The 21,442-nt window shown below is 44.0% G+C and overlaps 1 protein-coding gene across 1 annotated transcript; it reads left to right on the top strand.

Moving 5' to 3' along the window:
• Window positions 1-1,087: 1,087 nt before the first annotated feature.
• Window positions 1,088-2,776, top strand: LOC148028618 (7-deoxyloganetin glucosyltransferase-like). Its single transcript, XM_087687416.1, has one exon. It carries the CDS (start codon window positions 1,185-1,187, stop codon window positions 2,673-2,675), a length of 1,491 nt encoding a protein of 496 aa, XP_087543542.1. The 5' UTR covers window positions 1,088-1,184; the 3' UTR covers window positions 2,676-2,776.
• Window positions 2,777-21,442: the final 18,666 nt, after the last annotated feature.

The raw sequence follows: 21,442 nt of genomic DNA, 5'->3' as shown, positions 1-21,442 counted from the left end.
GCATTTTTTCACATTTTGCTTGTTGCATGGTGATCCAACTACCTTTGCTAATGATAGTAGAAATCCATCTTTCATCAGTTTGGAATGAGTTAAACACTGATATGGATGTGATTTGGGAGCTTGGACGCCTTGTTGAAGGTCGAATTTCTGTATCCATGGTAGAAGAGAGAGAGATGCACAGAGAGAGAGAGAGAGAGAGAGAGAGAGAGAGAGAGAGAGAGAGAGAGAGAGAGAGAGAGAGAGAGAGAGAGAGGAGACTAGGCTACCATAACAGAGGGAAAAACAATAGAGGATTAAAAGAAAGGAGGGAAAAAACTGAGCGCCATGCTTTTCACCAATTTGAATTTCGATTACATCAGTCATTATCATTAATCTAGAAACATCATTAAATAAAAGTAGCCGAGACTCTATGCCATTAATGCAAAAGATATCATAATCACGAATATAAGAAACTAAAAATACATAATAAAAATACAAATTCGTAATATTATTATATTTATATATTTTTGTAAAATAATTTTTTAATTTAAAAAAAATAAAAGTTCCGTTACGGAAGCTTTGCTCTTATTGGTCTAGACACTCTCTCTCCACATTCTAAAAAGCATTTTCGAGACCTCAAAACTCCCCTAATGCCTTTTGTTCAAAGGTTAGATTTTACCTTATGGGTAGAAGAGTTGAGTTTCACTCCCTCTTCTCTCTCTCCCTTGGAACCAAGGGTGGTGCTTATCCCACTTTGAGACTTCACAAGGATACTCTCTTGCTCAGGTTAGAATGATATTGGGAGGCCTAGCGGTTCCTTAGGAATTGTAGTTGTTCATCGTTAATTTTATTTAGGATACACTCAGAATTTGTCTAAAAGTGTGTCTCGTCTTCTATTTAGAGAACTCCGGACGCTTTGTCGACGCACCCATTACCCACATGCTCAAAGAGTTTTGTCGACGCGGCCACATGCTCAAAGCTCGTTACGAGCGTCATGACATCATGTGAGCTCAAAAGCTTCTTACGAGCGTCATGACATCATGTGCACCGATACACTTGCGTCCATCACACGGCATCGCCCAGAGACGATTCAACACTAATTTTATGCGCAGAAAGAGAGAGAGAGCGAGAGAGAGAGCGAGAGAGAGACACACACACACACATTCACTGAGAGGGAGAGAGACACTCTCTGAGAAAGAGAGATCATGGGGGCACTAGACGATGCTTCCAATAGCGATTCACTAGCTGGCCAGCAGCGGCCGCATGCCTTGGTCTTACCCGTACCATCGCAGGGCCACATTAACCCTTTGCTTCATTTCTCGCTGCAGCTGGCGCTGCGGGGGGGCTTCATCATCACCTTTGTCAACACACACAAATCTCACAAGCGGATGCTGGAGGCCCATTCGCACCAGGTCGACCAATCACCAGCTGCTCTAACAGCCCGGTTGGGCCTAGATATCCGTTTCGTGTGTATCCCGGACGGGACCGAGCAGGCACTGCCCGGCCAGGGGGGCGAGGACGCGACCCAGATTATGGCCGGATTCCTGCAGCTACTTGAAGGGATGGGGGCCCAGCAGGGGCTGTTGGAGGCCATGGTGGTGGAGTCCCGCGCTTCCCCGCACCCCATCACCTGCTTCATCGCCGATGCCTTCCCCTGGGCCCACGACCTGGCCCGCAGGCTGGCCCTCAAGAGGCTCATCTTCTCGACCACCAACGCGGCCAGCCTCGCAATTCTAGCCGAGATGAGGGCCAGCCGGCTCGACGTGGCAGGATGTAGTACCCCAGCTGGCGCAGCCGCCGTGGCCGATACGTTGCCCGCTGAAATCCGGACAGCCGGCCTGCCCGAGGTCCTATCCAGCCTGCGCCTGACCAACGACCCCAAGCGCCTCCAGTTCCTCCTCGCGAGGCTCCACGGCTGCGAGGACGCCGCCTGCATCGTGGTCAACACCTTCCAGGAGCTCGAGGCCCCCACCCTCCACGTGGCTTCCGCCGCTCTGCCCACGCCCGTCCGCCCCGTCGGACCCCTCGTGCCACCTGGACCCCTCCTCCACGTCCCCGAGACCAGCTTCTACCAAGCGGACAGCGACACGTGTATGCCGTGGCTGGACGGTCAAGCACCGCGCTCCGTGCTCTACGTCTCCTTCGGGAGTCTAGCTTCCCTTTCTGCACCTCAGCTCCAGGAGGTTGCCCTTGGCATCGAGGACTCTAAGCTGCCGTTCCTATGGGCAGCTCGCGTTTCCGCCCGCCTCCTACCAGAAGGCTTTCTAGACCGTACACGTGACCGCGGGCTTGTTGTCACCTGGGCCCCACAAGGAGAGGTCCTCCGACACGCCTCAATCGGTGGCTTCCTAACCCATTGTGGTTGGAATTCCACCTTGGAGAGTATCCACATGGGTGTTCCCATGCTCTGCTACCCACTCTTGGCTGACCAACACCTCAACGAACTACTCATAACAAAGGTATGGGGACTCGGGCTTAGCATACAACCAACCCAACTCCAAGATGGAGGACAAAAGGAGACCACTATTGGTAGAGGGGATGTTGCCAAGGCAATCATTGAACTCATGTCCTCCGAAAAGCTCCAAACGATTGCGGCTATGTGGAAGGCCAAGGCTCTTCATGCTTTGGAAGAGGGGGGTTCCTCAGTTTTGGCTATTGAAGCCATTATTAATGACCTTAAAATGGTGACTACATAGTTTTGTAACAATGTCACATATACCTTTCTTTCTTTATTTTATTTTTTAAAAATGTATCAATTTTCAAATGATTGTGATTGGGCTTCGTCCCAATCTTTGCATCCCTAAGAGTAAGGCGCCATTGAGCCACTCAATCTAGGATTTGGACTCTTGACCACAAATTTGACATGCAATCATCCTATCAATTGAGCTTCTCAAGGCAATATGCCTACCTAGCAACAATAATCATGTGCCACTTTCAATTATTTACATTCTTCTAGCTATGCTTCTTAGCTTGATTATGGGCCTTAGAGTGCATCAATTGATAACTCTTTATTGTTATCTTTGAATGAGAATAATGTTTAACATATGAAAGTATTGTGCTTGAGAGTTTGGCCATCAAGTGGAAGAGTCCAAGATGAGACTCTAAAGCATATGTATAATGAAAGTAGAGAAGATCTAGCATATGTTCTTGTGGTGGAGAGAAATAAATCAAACATGATGGAGAAACGATGGAAATAGGTAGCAACAATCTCACTTGGTATGAAGGTCTCATGTACAAATTTTGATGCTCTATTGATATAAATTTCATCTTAGCTAACACATAGGAAAATCTCACTTGTGGTGGAGAGTGTGTGTGTGTCTGGATTTGAGAGAGAGAGAGAGAGAGAGAGAGAGAGAGAGAGAGAGAGAGAGAGAGAGAGAGAGAGAGAGAGAGAATGGGGGCACTAGACGATGCTTCCAATAGCAATTCACTAGCTGGCCAGCAGCGGCCGCATGCCTTGGTCTTACCCGCACCATTGCAGGGCCACATTAACCCTTTGCTTCATTTCTCGCTGCAGCTGGTGCTGCGGGGGGGCTTCATCATCACCTTTGTCAACACACACAAATCTCACAAGCGAATGCTGGAGGCCCATTCTGATGCCAGGAGGCATATTTCACGGTGGATTCCGTGAGGTTTTACGGTGGATTCCGTAAACTTTGTTGACCGGGGCTCATACACAAAGTGGATTCTTTGTGCGAGAAGTTGATGGGGACACCTATCCTTTTCGGGCGTTTCATTAATTTAGTGTGTACATGGATGATTCCATAGCGGGTGATTCCGCAAAATGCATATTAAATTAATAAACGTTTATGAGTTTAGAGTGCGCACTCGTAATAAATTAAGATTAGGATTGATTTCTAACCAGTTTATTTATTTATGTAGCTGAAGACTGCTAGGTATTCACTTTTGTCGGTTTAATTGTATTATTTTACTAACGATTGTGAATGCTTTAGTTGATGTGTAGAGATAGCAGCAGTGGTGGAGGAAAGCATTGGAGGATAGCGAGTATTCGATTTATCATTTATATTTTGATGGGCGCATAGCTTAGGCATGGCGCCTATATTTTGTCACGCCTATTTATTGAGGCGCTGGATATTTATTTATTATTTTGTATGCGCATGGGCGCACGATTATGTTATTTGTACTTGGACATTGTATTGGGCATGCCAGACTCTTTGGGCACCGCCCGTTAGCTTTATTTCTATTTTGTGCTAAAGCAAACTCAAAAGCTAAAAGCTTGCTATTTTGTAATTTGGGCTATTATTTGAGCTTGAAGATGATTAATACATAAAATACATACTTTGTGGAGCGCTCACACAAGGCATGGGGGGAGATTGCACCCAATTGGTCTCTTGTTCATGTCGTTCATGCTTTTTACCTTGAATTTTGTGCAAAAAGTAGAGTTCTATTGTTCTTGGGGACCTTCCGGCATTCACTACGCAAGCGTACAGCATCCGATCTGCGCACCACATTCGCACCACGCCGACCAATCACTAGCTGGGAGGATAAATGCTGGAGGCCCATTCGCACTAGGCCGACCAATCACCAGCTGGGAGGATAAATGATGACTAAATAGTTTTGTAACAATGTCACATAAGCTCTCTACCTTTCTTTCTTTATTTTATTTTTTAAAAATGCATCAATTTTCAAATGATTGTGATCGAGTTTCATCCCAATATTTGCATCCCTAAGAGTAAGGCACCATTGAGCCACTCAATCTAGGATTTGGACTCTTGACCACAAATTTGTTATGCAATCACCTAGCAGCAACAGTCATGTGCCACTTTCGATTATTTACATTCTTCTAGCAATGCTTTTTAGCTTGATTGTCAAACTTAGAGTGTATAAATTGATAACTCTTTATTGTTATCTTTGTATGAGAATAATTTTTAACATATGAAAGTATTGTGCTCGAGAGTTTGGCCATCAAGTGGAAGAGTCCAAGATGAGACTCTAAAGCATATGTATAATGAAAGTAGAGAAGATCTAGCACATGTTCTTGTGGTGGAGAGAAATAAATAAATAATGATGGAGAAAGGATGGAAATAGGTAGTAACAATCTCACTTGGTTTAAAGGTCTCATGTACAAATTTGGATGCTCTATTGATATAAATCTCAGCTCAGCTAACACCTAGGAAAATGGGGAAAGTAATTTAATCTTGCTTTGGTGCAATATCTTGAACTGCAAGTAGAAGGAGTGTATTAAAGGCAACACCTGAGTAATAGCCTAATGATGTATATGTGTTACAACGATACAAGACATGTCACGGACAAGGATCATGCAGCCGAAAGGAAGCAGAGAAAGATCGAGGAAGCCTAAGTCAAGAAGTGAATGAAGAAGCTCATTCTGGCCAGGCAAGAAAACATGAGGAGAAGGCAAGCTCAGAAAAAACGTGGGAGACCATTGAATATTCTAGCAAGGTGCTCTCAAGGATAAAGGAAAGCACCGAAGATTCTAGTAAGGTGCTCTCAAGGATGAAGGAAAGCACCGAGTATTCTAGCATGGCTTTCTCAAGGATGAGGGAGAACCTCCGAGGGCTCTCGCAACGAAAATGCGGGGCACAATGTATTTCATTTTATAAGAGCATTAGGCTCCCTCCTGTGCAAGTTGTAAGGTCTAAAAGAACATGGGTGAATGTATAAGGAAACTAAAAGGGAATGGAGAAAGAGGATCTTGGCAAGATGCCCAGCCATGTAAAAAAGGAGATGGGTGCCCAATAGATTTAGGGTTTTGTATATAAATTGAAAAAGTGAATGAAAAGCTCATTCTTTGGTGTGTGGCAAAAGTGATATCTTCTTCTTCTCTTCTTATCTTCTTCTCTCCTTCTTCCTTACTTGTGTATGCTTGAGAGAGAGTGTGTGTGAGGGTGAGGGATCGTGGAGAAGAAGCTCTCCATCATCTCCTCTCTTCTTCTTCTCTTCTATTCTCTTCTCTCGTCATGGGCACGGATATGGAGGATGGAGCTTGAATGTGGAGGCTTGAGGCTGCTTGAGCTTGCATCTCATATCGTAGAGCAATTACTAGCTTGCTTGAGGGAAGAGGCTACTCATTCGGGCATCAATGCAAGCTTGTTACACCCTCGTAGGATCGAGGGCGCATCAGCTAGGTGAGAGATAGCTATTTGTGCTTGCTTGAAATGCTTGAAGCAATAAGCGGTCCATGGGTCTTCATGGTTGAGCGTGAGCTCCCACTACATTTTGGTTCCATTGCCGCGACCAACAGATTCAAGCTTGAGCACTTGTGCACCTCAAACCAAGCGTTGAAATAAGGCTGCATCCCTGAACCGGTGCTTGAGATAGGTAGGAGATTTGGGCTTTTAATCTGCTTAACAAGCAAGTATTTTGGGTTTTTGATGAGTAAACAAGTAGGAGGATTCATTTCAGTATTTGTGTTTCGATTCTTATTGCATTTAGAGAAGGATAGGAGTAAGAAATCAAAGCAAAAAGATTTAGGATTTTTGCTGTAAAATAGGCCAAGACATGGCAAAATCAAGGGAAAAATGGGCTTGCACTCCATTGACAAGGCTTGAGCACTAATGGGACAACACTTGGACATTAGGACAAGGGCTTAAGACCCAAGGAAGGGGGGTGGAAAACTCATTTTCAATTTTTGCAGTAGAGAGAGGGAGAAAGAGCTTGAGAGCTTGAGAGAGACTTGGAGCTCAGGGGGAATCGATCAGCTACCACTAGAGTTTTCCGTGCATATCAGGTACATAGAGCCCTCCCCTTGTGTATGCATTCTTGCATTCTAGAGCTCCTTGCTTATGGTCCACAGGGGTATGATCCCCAAAATTGGACACTCAGACGTCCGATTCCTAGAATTTAGACATTCGGACTAACTTGACTTGTCTGATCGCGAACATTGTCCATCCGATCTTGGAAACCGTATTATCATCATCCTTCGATCGGACATTCACCCCGTCCAATTGGGATGATCGGACTCAGACACTCGAACATTGGCTACTCGGATAGACGAGAATAGAGGCATGTCAAAATCGGATGCTTAGCACTCGAACATGCCAAGATTGGATACTTTGAAATTAGGCAGCAAAATCGAACGCCTGCCTCTGAGAATCAAAGACTGTGAAATTGGACTAGAATTCTGATAGGAGAGACTGACAAATATAGCGTATCATCCCGAGCGAGGTAGAACACCTCCTCCAATCGGGGAAGGCTTTGAAAGCCTTATAGATAAAATTGACCCTAAAAATCATAGTCAGATGACTAGATGTGATCGTTGATAGTCACGTCAGCTTTTAGTCTCTATTAGAGCCGTGGGATGGATCCCAGACCCCCATTTGACCCTGATCAAGCTGAACAACATAGCAAAGACCCTAGAGACCAGCGAGGGCGGCTAGTGACTAAGCATAAAGCCCTATTCGACTGAGAACTTAGACCAAAGTGCAAAAGCTGTACTTATTATCATGTGTTCTCATGCAAATTGTTTTTGACACTTGAAAAAGCTGAAAGCCTGATTGCACATAGTGTACATAAAAGAGCAACACGCATGCACTGCGTGTATTAAAATTGAGGGTTGGTTGTCAATAAAGAGGAACACACTCAGACCTAATTAATAGAATAATGAACCCACCAATAGGAGGAGACACTCAAACCTAGACAGGGGATCAACTGACCCCGATCAGTAGAACCAAGTGATAGACACAACAGGAAAGGCTAGATGCATCAAAGGAGCAATACCATTGGGACCGACTTGATTAACCTCATTGACAATCTAGTGGAGCAGGAGAGTGGAGTAGGAGACTGCACACATGGCAGAGTCTAGTGTAAGCTACGAACATGAAGAGCTCAACCTAGGAGACTTTCTGGTCAAAATTGTTGAGAGTCAAACTCATAGTTTTTGGTTCAGTTGTCTACCTTAGTTGAATAAGGTTAAGCCATACTGATTTAACCATGGTTACATCTAGGTTACTTGATCTTTGTATGTGTGTGTGTTGTACCATAGTTGACTTGATTGTGTGAATGATAATGGATTGAGCAGGGAGCATGGCTGCTACCCTACTAGCTTGGCCTTTGTCCCTCTCTCTCTCTCTCTCTCTCTCTCTCTCTCTCTCATTTCTTTCATGGTATCAAAGTATAAAAGTGGCCCGTTTCATTCCCTGACGGTAGGCTGTCCACATATGTGAGAATCATCTTGAAATCCTTACTACCAACCTCCATAGCTAAACATACCCGCATCTTAGCAACCATTGAATCTATGAGCAAATTTAACCGCTCTAAAAGAGTATCACAAGCCTGGTGTAGCTCTTCCAGTATGAGTATTCTAATCAAATCTTCACACTCAACTTGGATGCAAGGTATTGAGAATCCTTGAACAAGATATTTGGTAGATGGATTCCTAGCAAAGGAAGAGATGATGTAACCCCTTGGAAGGCACCCCTTGGAGTCCCAGCAAAGGAAGAGATGATGTAACCACACACCTAGGCAAGCTCCAAGCAGTCTTCGATAGATGTAGACTATAACTCCTTGAAATGCAAGTTCAGGGTGAAGCACAGATGCATCCTAGGGCACGTGGTGTCAAAGAATGGCATTTCCACCGACTTCTCTAAAGTCAGGGCTATCGTCAATCTTCCACCACCAACCTAATACAAGGGAGTGCAACACTTCCGTGGCCATATAGGGTACTACCAACAATTTGTGTTAAACTATGCATTAATCACTAGGCCTCTATACAATTCATTGATAGTATTTGAATGGACTGAGGAATGCCAGTGCACATATGAAGAATTGAAGAAGGCTCTAACCACATCACCAATATTATGAGCCCCAGACTAGACCATAACCTTCCACGTTCATATTGATGCCTCAAAGTCTACTGCATGGGGGCTCTGTTGTGCCGGTCGGGTGAATACAATTTAGACTATCCAATGGGCTTTGCTAGTAGACAACTCACGAATACTGAGATAAACTACTCCCCCATGAAGAGGGGAAGGGTTAGCCATGGTGTTTGCTATGAAGAAATTTTGGCATTACCTTTTGGCTACACCCTTTGTCTTCTTTGTTGACCATTAAGCCTTGCTTTATCTTGTTAACAAACCGTGCGCTATGGAACACATTGCTCGATGGTTACTTCTGCTTCTAGAGTTTGACTTTTTTATGGTTGGATTCAAAGGGAAGTAGCACTACATGACCGACCATATGTCTCGCATACCCACAGGAGAAGTTGCTCGATAGGGCATCACGAACGACTAGCTTGATGTGCATCTATTTAACCTATCTAGCGAAACAGACTTGTTTAGAGCTGACTTGATGCCATATTGGGCAGACAATGTAGTCCAAGTGCTGGAGCACAAACTACCTAAAAGACATATAAAAAAGGCTTCTTGACTTAGGCGACTCATCCTCAAAATCCAACCCTGTCAGTTGATTGCAGGACAACTCTATAGGTTAGGGCATGACGGCTTGCTACATAGATGTGTATGTGAACATGAGATGCATGGCGTACTTGCAGAAGCACATGATGGAATTGCAGGAGGGCACTTCAATAGAGACACGACAGCCCACAAGGTGATGTAGTCTCAACTATGGTGGCCTACTCTTTTTCAAGACGTAGCGTGATTTGTAAAGCACTATGATGAGTGTCGATAGACCAAGGTACCCATTCGCAAGGACAAAATGGAGCTCAGCCCAATCATTGTAAGACAACCGTTTGGGAAATGGCGACTTGACTTCATTAGACCGATTAGTCTTGCGACATAGTACTCATGGGCCAAGTACATTATCATCGCTACTATCAACTACCTTACAAAGTGGGCAGAAGCACAAGCCACAAGGAAAAACAATGCTAGAACCACTGCTAAGTTCCTTTGGGGGCAGATGATCTCACAAATTGACTGCCCCATTGAACTCGTTAGTGATCAAGGTAGCACACACTTCATTAATGAAGTGATCGCTCACCTCCTCTCAACATTTTTAATAATTGTGGGAGCTTTCACTCAACCCCCAAGACCCACGGACCGCTTATTTTTTCAAGCGTTCCAAGCCGAACACTAATGGCTACCTCTCACATAGCCGACGCGCCATCCATATCTATGGGTGTAGTGAGCTTACCTCCATGCCGTTCGAGTTACCTTCTCTCCCGCGCACTCTGGTAGCTCCACAATCCAAGTGCGAGCTTTAAGCAAGCTCCATCCTCAAGCTCCACGCTCCAAGCTCCATCACCACGAGCAAGAAAAGAGAAGAGAAGAGAAGAGAAGAGAAGAAGAGAGGAGAAGATGGAGAGCTTCTCCACCCCACGGTCCCTCACCCTCCCACACTCACTCCCTCACACTCTCACACTCCCTCTCTCAAGCACAAGCTCAAGCAAGCAAGAAGAAGAAGAAGAGGAGAGCCACTTTTTGCCACACACAAGAATGAGCTACTCATTCACTTTTCAACTTTATATACAAAACCCTAAATCCCTTTTGAGCGGTCATCCCCTTTTCCCTTTTTTACATGGCCGGCCATAGCCTAGGCCCTTTTTCCCATTGATCTTCTATCTTCCTAGCTTCCTTTCCACCGCGCCCGTCTACATTTACAAATTGCATAGGTGAGAGCCCGGCGCTCTTTGAATTAAACCATGATGCGCTTGCGCTCTTTTACGAAAGTTTTGACTTGCGCTTTTTCGTATGCGCCTTTGTCTTCCGTTTCTCTTCGCCTTGGCCTTTGTCCTTGTCTTCTGTTTTAGCTTTCCGGATTTTTCACCGCCTGGCACTCTTTTACAAGGTTTCAGGGTGTGCCTTTGTATTTTAAAATGCACTTTTTCCCTTTTGCATTTGCCTTGGACTTTTTGAGGTTGCCCTTGCGCTTTTGGCCTTTTCTCATCTTCTTTCTTCAGTCGAGCTACCTTTTTTCCGCCTTTGCCCTGCGTCTTTTTTATTTCCTTTTGATTTCTTCGTGTTGGGATTAACAATAATCCATCGAAAATCCTCACCCTACTACCCTTAAGCAAATGGTCAAGGCTGGGCCTACTAATAAGATCTTAGTGAACATCCTAACCAAAGTGGTCTCTCCCTCGTGTAGTGAATGGGACCACAAGTTGATGGCAACCTTATGGGCCTATCAAATAGCCTATAAAACAACGATAGGACAGACTCCCTTCAAGTTAATCTACGGGACTGAAGTTATTTTACTTGTAGAGTTCCTTGTCTCAAGCTTGAGAATAGCCACCCAAGAGAGATGGGGCAAAAAGGAGGCATGGACCGACCGCCTAATTGAACTAGAATGCTTGTTGTCAGAGACTCGATTTCTAGCCACCCATGTGCTGATTTGTGAAAAGGCATATTGCAAGAGTTGGTTTGACAAGCATGTCAAGCATCAAGAATTTGAACAAGGCAAGTTAGTGTTGTTGTACTAAATAAAAGGCCACAAACAAAAGATGAAGTTCAAGGGATTGGGACCTTTTTGAGTTCGCACTATCAAACGAACAACAGGCAATGTAGAGCTTGAGACCCTCGAGGGAGAGGACATAGGATTTTTCAATGGAAGCTGCAGAAAGAAGTACTACCCTCCCACGCACCCATTGCATGGGCCTCCCATGCTCGAGTCCCCTGTCAAAGTCTAAGTCACCACATTAATGGAAATGGAGGAAGAAGATGAGGAGGCAATGGCACCCGCATACTTGAGCATAACGGTCACTATTCAATAGACACATACCTTCAATGCATTGATAGATGATGGAGCTGATTTCAATATCTTAACTCATGATCACTGGACTCAAATTGGCCGCCCACAACTACAACCTACCAATGCTAAACTCAGCCGATTTGGGGGTCAATCGTATGCCCTTCTAGGGAAGTGTAAAGTAGCAACCTCTATCGAGTTTGAAAGCATACCCATGATCTTTTATGTGTTGCTAAACACAAAAGATGCTGGTCAGGAATCACTGTTAGGACGCTCATTTAAAAAGCAAGAACATTGTACAGTCGACTACAACTTACAGAGCATTCACTTGGTCATCGACAATGTACGAATAGTCATGGCTTTCAGCAAGGGCAACATGGCTTCATCAAGGCTCGCAAGGCCACCGACAGAGAAACCCACCACCAATTCTAAGGAGGGGGGTTGAGACTTATCACAACCCGCCATGCCGCACTATCACCACACCTCTGAGATCAAAGCTAAGGCCCTTGAACCACAGTCCAAGTGGGTACCTAAACATCAAGGATTGTTGCTGAGGAGCAAGAAACCACGGCCTCACAAGTCTAGGAACTCATGCTTGAGACCTAGAAGGCAAAAAAGAAACTATGGGCATCGACGAACAATCAAGCTGCAATGGGTCTCCAAGGCCTTATTACGAGCACAAGGCTATTATGAGGGCAATGCTTGGATATGGGTGCGTAAAGTTAAGTTGTCTAGCAACACTACTCGAACGCCACCTTTAAATCCACCAATGCAGAGTTGCACGAGAGATCATGCACTAAGGCCACAAAAAGCTCAAGCTATGAAAGTTATAGAGTCCAGCCCTATCCACCCCAACCCTCAATGAGTCCATCGATCGAAACCACAGCTTGATAATGCCAATACAACCCCACCCAGTAGTGTTAGTGCTACCCAAGCCTCATAGACATCTGGCATCACAAGATTGGAATCCCCAATCAAGACTAATGCACGAGAGGCCAAACTGCACACTTTGAAGTAGCAAAAAATGCAAACGTCAACTGCCGGAGCTGTCGACTCTAGTCAAAAACCCCATTCTAGCCTCCAACGAGCCTTAAACATTCTTACGAATGACATTCAATTCTTACCTTGGCCGTAGATTTAGTTGAAAATATGGGGGAAAACTTGGTCAGTTGCCTTCGACTTTTGGATGCCACATTTACCACACTTTCTAAAATCTACGACTGATTATACCTAGGCCTCTTAGATGAAACTTTACCAACGGAGGTATGCACACTACATTGCTCATAGGAAGAATTGGAATTTGTGTTCATCAAGGCACTCTAAGTAGCTAAAAACCTCATAGACACTGAGATTTCCTGCGAACAAGCATGTAAGAAATGTCTCATCACATCTTATGCCAGGGGCATGGTCTTTGCCACCGAGCAAGAAATGGCAAGGCTGAAATAGCTTGCTGTTAATGACTCCTCCTTCTTACACTAATGGTATGCTCTCAGACTCCAATGGGAGGAAGAAGGTTACCAAATCATGACCAATGCTGAGAAGAGACATGCAATTAAGACCTCCAAATACGACCCAACTTATATCGCCCCAACCTCCTATAGGGAGTTGACCACCATCCACAAACGGCCCCTTGAAGAGCACATCATGACTCACCCCTACTTGGATTGCATGTTGACTCAGGAGGAGCTACACATTGCCAGTCGAATGGACTTTGGGGATTTTCTCACGGATGTCCTCACTTACCTCACCCACATAAGTGTCCATCCTATTGACATGAACCATTATGCTCAAAGGGAGTACAACTTGACCTTGTACTCTTGGCTCATGCAAAACAGAAACACATAGGCATGTGCTGAATGGCCTCCACCTTTCAACCTCTAATCCTAGGAAGGATTTTTCTCATCTCTAAGGGGGGAGGGTGTGAGTAAATGATGTGAGGTATGAATGATAAAAGGTGCAAACATAAAACCTCAATCTATGTCCAAAATACGTGAAAATTAACTCATGATTGAGTAAAGTGTTAAAAATCCTTGTGAAATGCATGGACTGTGTGGAGAAAAGTTCTCTTATCTTTTTGCAAAAAGTATCAAAAAAATAACTAACAATGGGTTATGGCTTCATGACAGGCACCAACATGGTAGGAGAAGAGAAAACTAGCAAGCTGCCATTCTCGAAGAAGGAGCAGGCAAAGTACGACCTTTTAGTGGAGACAAGGGCCTATAACTAATTCAAATTTAGGCACTCCTGAATTTGGAAGACATAGTAATGGAAGAGCCAGTTATCAAGCAACTCATGAAGAAGTGTAAGTTGTAGAAGTACATGGGAAAGATGGGCCAAGCCGTGGACTATGAGAAGCGCATTGATGATAGAAACATCGGTGAAAGCATTGGCCATTGGTGGATGACTTGCAGGTGGAGAATCCCCAGCCTTCAAAGCTAGAAATTTGTCATCATCAAAGGCCTCCACCATTTGGTTTGGAGGGAACCTGGCAACTTTCATTAGAGAAGCCTGGGGGGAAGTAAGAGAAGATGAGAAAGTCGACCACATGCCCGATAGAGGTCACCCTTGCACAAAGAATAGGAGCACTCTAGCAAAAGAATGGTGAGTAATGACGAAGGAGAGTAGTAAGCACCATCTAGCTGTGGGAGGTAGCCAAGAGGTTGAAGAAAAGGACCCCACAAAAGAAAGCCAAGGAAGAGAGCAGGAAGAAAGAAAAAGTGGATTTCCTAAGAGCACAAAGTGACTCCAAGAGTGCAGCAGAAAGGAGAAAGAAATGGAAAATGAGGAGACGAAAAGAATAGAAGAGGAATTAGGAAGGCATAAGAGGAAAGGAGGAGGAGAGCAGAGCGAGAGGCCGAGGAGCTAAGAAAAAATGAAGGAGAAGTCATAGCCCTTGCCATTCACCTCTCAGTAGAGTAACCTTTAAGGGAAGAAGAGTTGGTAGCCATGAGCCCCCACATGCAGAGGAATGCCTTGGCACAAGCTCCCAAGAACCAAAGAATATGCAACCCCAAGTAGTCAAGGGCAAAGGCAAGGGTTTAATTGACCCCATCCCACCTACCCTAGTACCCGCCACCCTAGTCTCTACGCCCACCCAAGGCTCTTCTACCACGGTGGATGCCAGCAATCTTATGGCCTGGATGCAGTTTCTAGTTAACAAAGAATTAGTTCAAGGAGGAAGTGGAGGAACCCCTGTAACCGAAGCAAAAATACCGGCAGCTTTTTGCAGATGCGGAGTCTAGACAGGACCCCAAAAGATAAAAAATAGAAGCATCTAGGACCACTACCCCCACCGCTCTGCCGTTGTTTGCACACTACGATGAATATGTTCTAGAGGGGAGGAGCATGAAAAACAAATGGATGAATTGATGGGTAGGCTGATGATAGAAATAAAAGAGCAAGGGAGGTTAGAAAGAGAGATCGAATGCTTGAAGAAGGAGAAGGAGACAATAATTGGAAAGTGGAAAGCACAAGAACTGACCCTAGTGGCCCTAGCGCGAAGGCAAAATGAGAGCCTAGAGGAGATGCAACAAAGGGCCAATGAATGGGTAACAAAGGGTGAAAAAGGAGTGAAAGACCTAGCGAGCCGCTTGGCCCTTGCAGGGGGAAATAGAGTGTTAGTAGAAAGTAGGCCAGAGGCCGCACAGATCACTTTGGAAGCCCAACAACATGCCTTCCTCAATACTCTCCTAGACACCACGCAATTTGAAGGGGAGGAGGCTGTTGAACCATTAAGAAAAGAACTAAAAACTACTTGTAGGGCCCTGAGGCTAGGATTGAACAACCAAGCACATGCAGCAAGCATTGAGGAAGCGGGGCCATAGGAGCACAAAAGATAGGAAAATTGGAAGTGGAACAACAAGAGGAGGAGCTAACCCCACAACCTCCTTCCCCTCGACCAGAGGAGCAAACACAGATAGATGCCCCTACTACGAGGAAGGCCGCGCTCAAAAAGAAGAGAAAGCAAATCCTCGAGCTCGCCAGCACGCAACCACAAGTGGTGCCAGCATCGCTCGCTGAGAGAAGATTGCTTCCTAGTCACCTATAATGCTGAACTCATATTCCAGGAGCAGAGGGAGAATAATTGCGAACCCTTTGACTTCAATTTCTGATTCCCCACCGCATTAAGCAGGGTATTATCACTCAGAGTAGTGGAAGAGTTGATAGAAGTTGGAAGGAGACTAGGAGATAGGTGGACCTCTGAGAGAGAGAAATCCTACCCAATGGGGAACAGAGGCTCTAGACTAATAAGAAGACAAAATTTATGAAGTGCCAAGAATAGTAAAGGGCTACGAATGCTAACCGAAGTGGAGGAGGCACATTTGGGAGGGTAGTGCTGATGCCTAGATGTCATTTTGCAACACCCTAAATAACCCTACTTTCATGCCATATCCAAGAAGGGTAGGAGTGGATTACAACCCTGACAACCACGTCCATATATGACTTCCCCAGAATATACAATGTCAATGCCACAAATCCTGAAGAAGCCCTCACCTTTACAGTACAAGATCTACATGACTCCATAATCCACTTCCTAAACGAATTCATTTCATGCCCAGACCCAGCCTTCCTAGCCACATGTAATTACCTTAGATTACTTAGAATACTATTGAAATAGAAGCCTACATCACAGGATTATTGCTTGCCACTCTTTTTTTATCCCAATGGCATAGATGGCTACGCGATGACTAGATTAATGATGCGAGCCACACTCCTCCCCTCTTTTTGCTTAGCTCTCTTGGAAGATATGAATGATAGCCACTTCACTCACTACAATCATCCATTTCTTTCCACCACTCCTCTCTAGGCACGAATGAACCTCAAAGGTTACATGCAAAGCTAGAGATTCCTTAACAAATCTCTTAAGCCCCCAACCTCTCCCTCTCCTATCTCTAATGATGAGGACTAGATCTTTGTCTAAATATATATTTATATATATCCACAAAAAAAGAGAAAAAATAAGTAGAGAAAACAAAAGAAGAAAAAAGGCAAAGAAAAGAGTAAGGGCTCACTCAAAGAAATCACAGGGGAAATGCACCACATGTAGGTCACAGTCATTGCACCTAGGGGTCCTCAAGTTAGGAACGCTCGGTGACTTCAGTCAGTGGCTCTGTCCCTAATCCCCTAGCCACATCATGCGTAGGGCACAACAAGGGCAGGATATACCTAGGGAGGTCACCCTCGCCTACAATTAGACATGTCTCCCTAAGCCACACTCGCCACACCACCCTTATGCACGAACTAGGTCCTCAAGTGTGGGACAACACCCACACTTTGACCCAACTCCCAGTTCCAATAGCTCACGCACAAGGCACCACATGGAAAGATAGACACACCCCTAGGCAGTGCACCTTCTTTTCTTTACAGGTAACTCCAAAAGATACAAGCCACCAACTTCGGAGGGACCCTCATCATCAACGTACACAACCGCCTATCAACTCACAGAATCTTCCTGAGTTCAAACCCACTAGTGCCATGGGACTGGCACTCGTCTAGGAGAGCGGTATTGTTACACGATACAAGACATGTCACGGATAAGGATCATGCAACCATAAGGAAGGAGATTAAGACCAAGGAAGACCAAGTCAAAAAGAAGCTCATTCTGCCTAGGAAGAAAAAGTGGAGGAGAAGGCAAGCTCAGAAAAAATGTGCGAGACCACTGAATATTCTAGCAAGATAGCTCTCAAGGATGAAGGAAAGCACCGAATATTCTAGCAAGGCTCTCTTAAGGATGAGGGAGAATCTCCAAGGTCTCTCACAGGGAAAGTGCATGATGCAACGTAATTCATTTTATAAGAGCGCTAGCAGCTCCCTCCTGTCCAAGTTTTAAGGTCTAAACGAACATGAGTGAAGGAATAAGGCAACTAGAAGGCGATGGAGAAAGAGAACCTTGGCAAGATGCCCAGTTATGTAAAAAAGGGGATGGGTGCCCAAGGGATTTAGGGTTTTGTATATAAACTCAAAAATTAAATGAAAAGCTTATTCTTTGGTGTGTAGAAAAAGTGATCTCTTCTTGTTATCTTCTTCTTTCCTTCTTCCTTGCTTGTGTGTGCTTGAGAGAGGGAGTGTGAGGGAGTGAGTGTGTGAGGGTAAGGGATCATGGAGAAGAAGCTCTCCATCATCTCCTCTCTTCTTCTTCTCTTCTCTTCTCTTCTCTTCTCTTCTCTTCTCTTCTCTTCTCTTGTCTCGCACATGGCTATAGAGGATGGAGCTTGAAGGTGGAGGCTTGTGGTTGCTTGAGCTTGCATCTCGAATCGTGGAGCTACCGGCTTGCTTGTGGGAGGAGGCTACTCATTCGCGCATCAAGATAAGCTCACTACACCCCCATAGGATCAAAGGTGCGTCAGCTAGATGAGAGATAGCCATTTGTGCTTGCTTGAAATGCTTGAAGCAATAAGTGGTTAGTGGGTCTTGGCGGTTGAGCATGAGCTCCCACGACATTATGCTGCTCCTCTTGTGCTCCAAGCTGGCAATACTCCACCAATTTGCTCCTCTCCAACTCACAAAGAAGGATACGAATGGTAAAGGGAGGAGAATATACTTCTTTTTCTTTGTCCCTCACTCTCTTTCTCTCACTCAAATGGTCTATGAAGGCTAGAATGTGCACTAGGTGGCATGCAAGGATAGGAAATAAGAAGAATAATAGAAAGAGAATAGAAGTAAGAAGAACTTCTCTTGGTTGGTTCCTCACTAACTCACTCACTCACATAGACTCTCTCTCAGATGAGCAATAGCTATGATGGAAGCAAGCTCGAGAAGGAAGCTTGAACTCAAAAATTACGTACACAAGGATGAGACTTTCAACCCATTATACACATTAAATAGACATAGGATTTCATGGATGGGAAATCTCAACCCTCTCAAGGCCAATCATCTAGTCTATTACAATGCCCTTTAGACCTTCATGGTTATCGATGGTTGATATATAATTTGGCATGGACTTTTATAGAAACTATGTAGATCTATAACTCTTATCTAAGAACAACTCTAATGATATTAAAATATAATTAAATAAGTATTAAGTATTTAAATAATATCTAACAATTAAAAAACACTTCCATAGTCTTTGCACTTTTCTTTACTATTAATTATTAAAAAAAACTAGATTCTTACCTCATGAAAGACTGTGTTCATGAAGATTGTAGTTTTCTTTGCAAGCTTTAAATGATAACACAAGACCAAAATGAGTTGACCAAATTAATTCTAAACTCAAAATTCCTTAGTTTCATGTTCAAAACTACTAATAATTACTTAATTAATGATTATAATGGTTATCTAAGGACAACTCTAATTATACTAAACTATAACTAAAAAATTAATTAATGATAAATAATTAAGAATTTAGAAAATTACATATTTTACAATCAATAATACCTAATTAATAACTAATTAACTAATTACTTCACTTATTAGTATTCGATTGTCTTGATAGCTACACTAAATAATAAGCTAATGATGATAAACTAATCTAATTGAGTATTAATTAATTAAATAATAATATAATAATAAGTTATTTATTTGTTTTATGTGTAATCCTAACTATAATTAAGTAATTAATTTATAACTACTACAATTATTAAATAATTGATCTATAACTAATAAATTACTTAATATTAATTACCTACTAGCTAATAAGCTAATTGAATAGATTTTCACATCTGCTAGCTAATAACTAATTACATAAATTTTTAGGTTGTTTTCTTATCCTCCCATATGCTCACTCACTCACTCACTCACTCACTCACTCACTCTCACTCTCCCTCTCACTCTCACTCACTCACTCACTCACTAATAAACTAATTAAATGTATTTTTAGGTCATTTTCTTATCCTTCCCTCTCTTTCTCTCATTGATAAACTAATTAGGTAGATTTTCATATCCTTTTCTTATCCTTCCACATTGTGGGAGCTTTCGCTTAATCGCCAAGACCCACGGACCGCTTATTGTTTCAAGCGTTCCAAGCCGAGCACTAATGGCTACCTCTCACATAACTGACACGCCATCCATATCTACGGGTGTAATGAGCTTACCTTCATGCCAATCGAGTTACCTCCTCTCCCGCGCACTCTGATAGCTCCACGATCCAAGTGCAAGCTTCAAGCAAGCTCCATCCTCAAGCTCCACGCTCCATGCTTCATAGCTGCGAGCAAGAGAAGAGAAGAGAAGAGAAGAGAAGAGAAGAAGAGAGGAGAAGATGGAGAGCTTCTCCTCCTCGGTCCCTCACCCTCACACACTCACTCCCTCATACTCTCACACTCCCTCTCTCAAGCACAAGCTCAAGCAAGCAAGAAGAAGAAGAAGAAGAGGAGACCCACTTTTGGCCACACATAAGAATGAGCTTCTCATTCACTTTTCAACTTTATATACAAAACCCTAAATCCCTTTTGGGCGGCCATCCCCTTATCCCCTTTTTTACATGGCTGGCGGTGGCCTAGGCCCTTTTTCCCATTGTCCTTCTATCTTCCTAGCTTCCTTTCCATCGCCCGTCTATATTTACAAATTGCATGGGTGAGAGCCTGTCCTTAAATTAAATCACGATGTGCTTGCGCTCTTTTACAAAAGTATTGACGCGCTTTTCGTTGTGCGCCTTTTTTCTTATTTAGGACTTTTCTGTGCTTCTTGTGTTTTTAGATTTTTCTTGGCGCACCTTTGTCTTCCGTTTCACTTTGCCTTGGCCTTTGTTTTCTGCTTTAGCATTTTCAAAATTTCCACCTTATTCGTCTGATGGTTAATATTACCCCCTCCTAGACAAGTGCTAGTCCCATGGCACTCACTGCCGTAGGTAGCAGGCTTTAGCATGCACCGAAGTCGTGGGTGGCAAGGACGCCTGTGGTTGCCATGGAGGAGTGTTGGTGGTGGTGTGGAGGAAGGTCCTTGGGGGCACGTTGGTGGCCTAGGTGGCTGGTGGAAGGGTTGTTGGAGTTGGTGGTAGGGTTGTTCTTTGTTGGGGATTGCACTGATGGTTAGCACAAGTGTTGGTTTGTTGGGGATTCTGCACATGACGATTCTTTGCGGGCTTTCAGGATAATAAAGGATAAGAATTTAGAGTTGGGTGTCGATAAAGAGCAAACGACACTTTCGTTGGCGTCTTCAATACCTGCAATTTGAAAAGCTCTCATAAGTGGTCTCTCCCTAGGGGTAGTGCTAGTCTTCTCTATCGTGCACAAGACATATTTCAATTAGTTTGGGAGATAGGTCAAACTCTAAGCAAGCTGCTGAGAGTATTGTCTTGCACTTGAGAACCCAGACTGTGTATATATTTCGGTGCAGATATTACGTGAGTGCTCGTGCATACTTAGATATTACGTAGTTAGAAGATCGCAGGTTAGTTTCTCGTAACAATGTGTGGATAAAGCAAAGTTGTCCATGTTGAGAAGAAGTACACGTGCAGGTGTATGAGACATCCTTTGTGTTGTGATTGCACGACGTAGCATAATTGAACATGAGGACATCGCACTTTCGGTATAGCTGGGAGCTATTGAACTTGCTTGATGAGGACGGTGTACTTTTCATGGCCATTCGTGCGGTGCTTACCACAATTGATTGCAATGGTATTAAGGCAGAGTGCAAGAGGGAATCGTGCGAATGGGTCAGGGTGATAGGTCTAACCATAGGCAAGACAATCTCCCTAGGTATGTCTTGCCCTTGATGTACCCTGAACAATTGTGGGTGATCCTAAAGGGCTAGGGGACTAGGGACAGAGCCAGTCGACCAAGGTCACTAGACGTACCTAATTTGAGGAACCCTAGGTGCTATGCTGTGACTATGGGTGCTTCTTATCTTTTCATTCTTTTCTTTTCTTTTTTCCTTTTCTGTTTTGTTTTTTGTTTCTTTTTCTTGTGCT

Source organism: Lygodium microphyllum, chromosome 11 (genome assembly GCF_053477565.2).
Source record: "Lygodium microphyllum isolate KBCC chromosome 11, Lygodium_microphyllum_v1.1.10, whole genome shotgun sequence".
In the NCBI taxonomy this organism is placed as follows: Eukaryota; Viridiplantae; Streptophyta; class Polypodiopsida; order Schizaeales; family Lygodiaceae; genus Lygodium; species Lygodium microphyllum.
The sequence above is the reverse complement of the archived record's forward strand: the minus strand, read 5'-3'. Positions and strand labels throughout refer to the sequence as shown.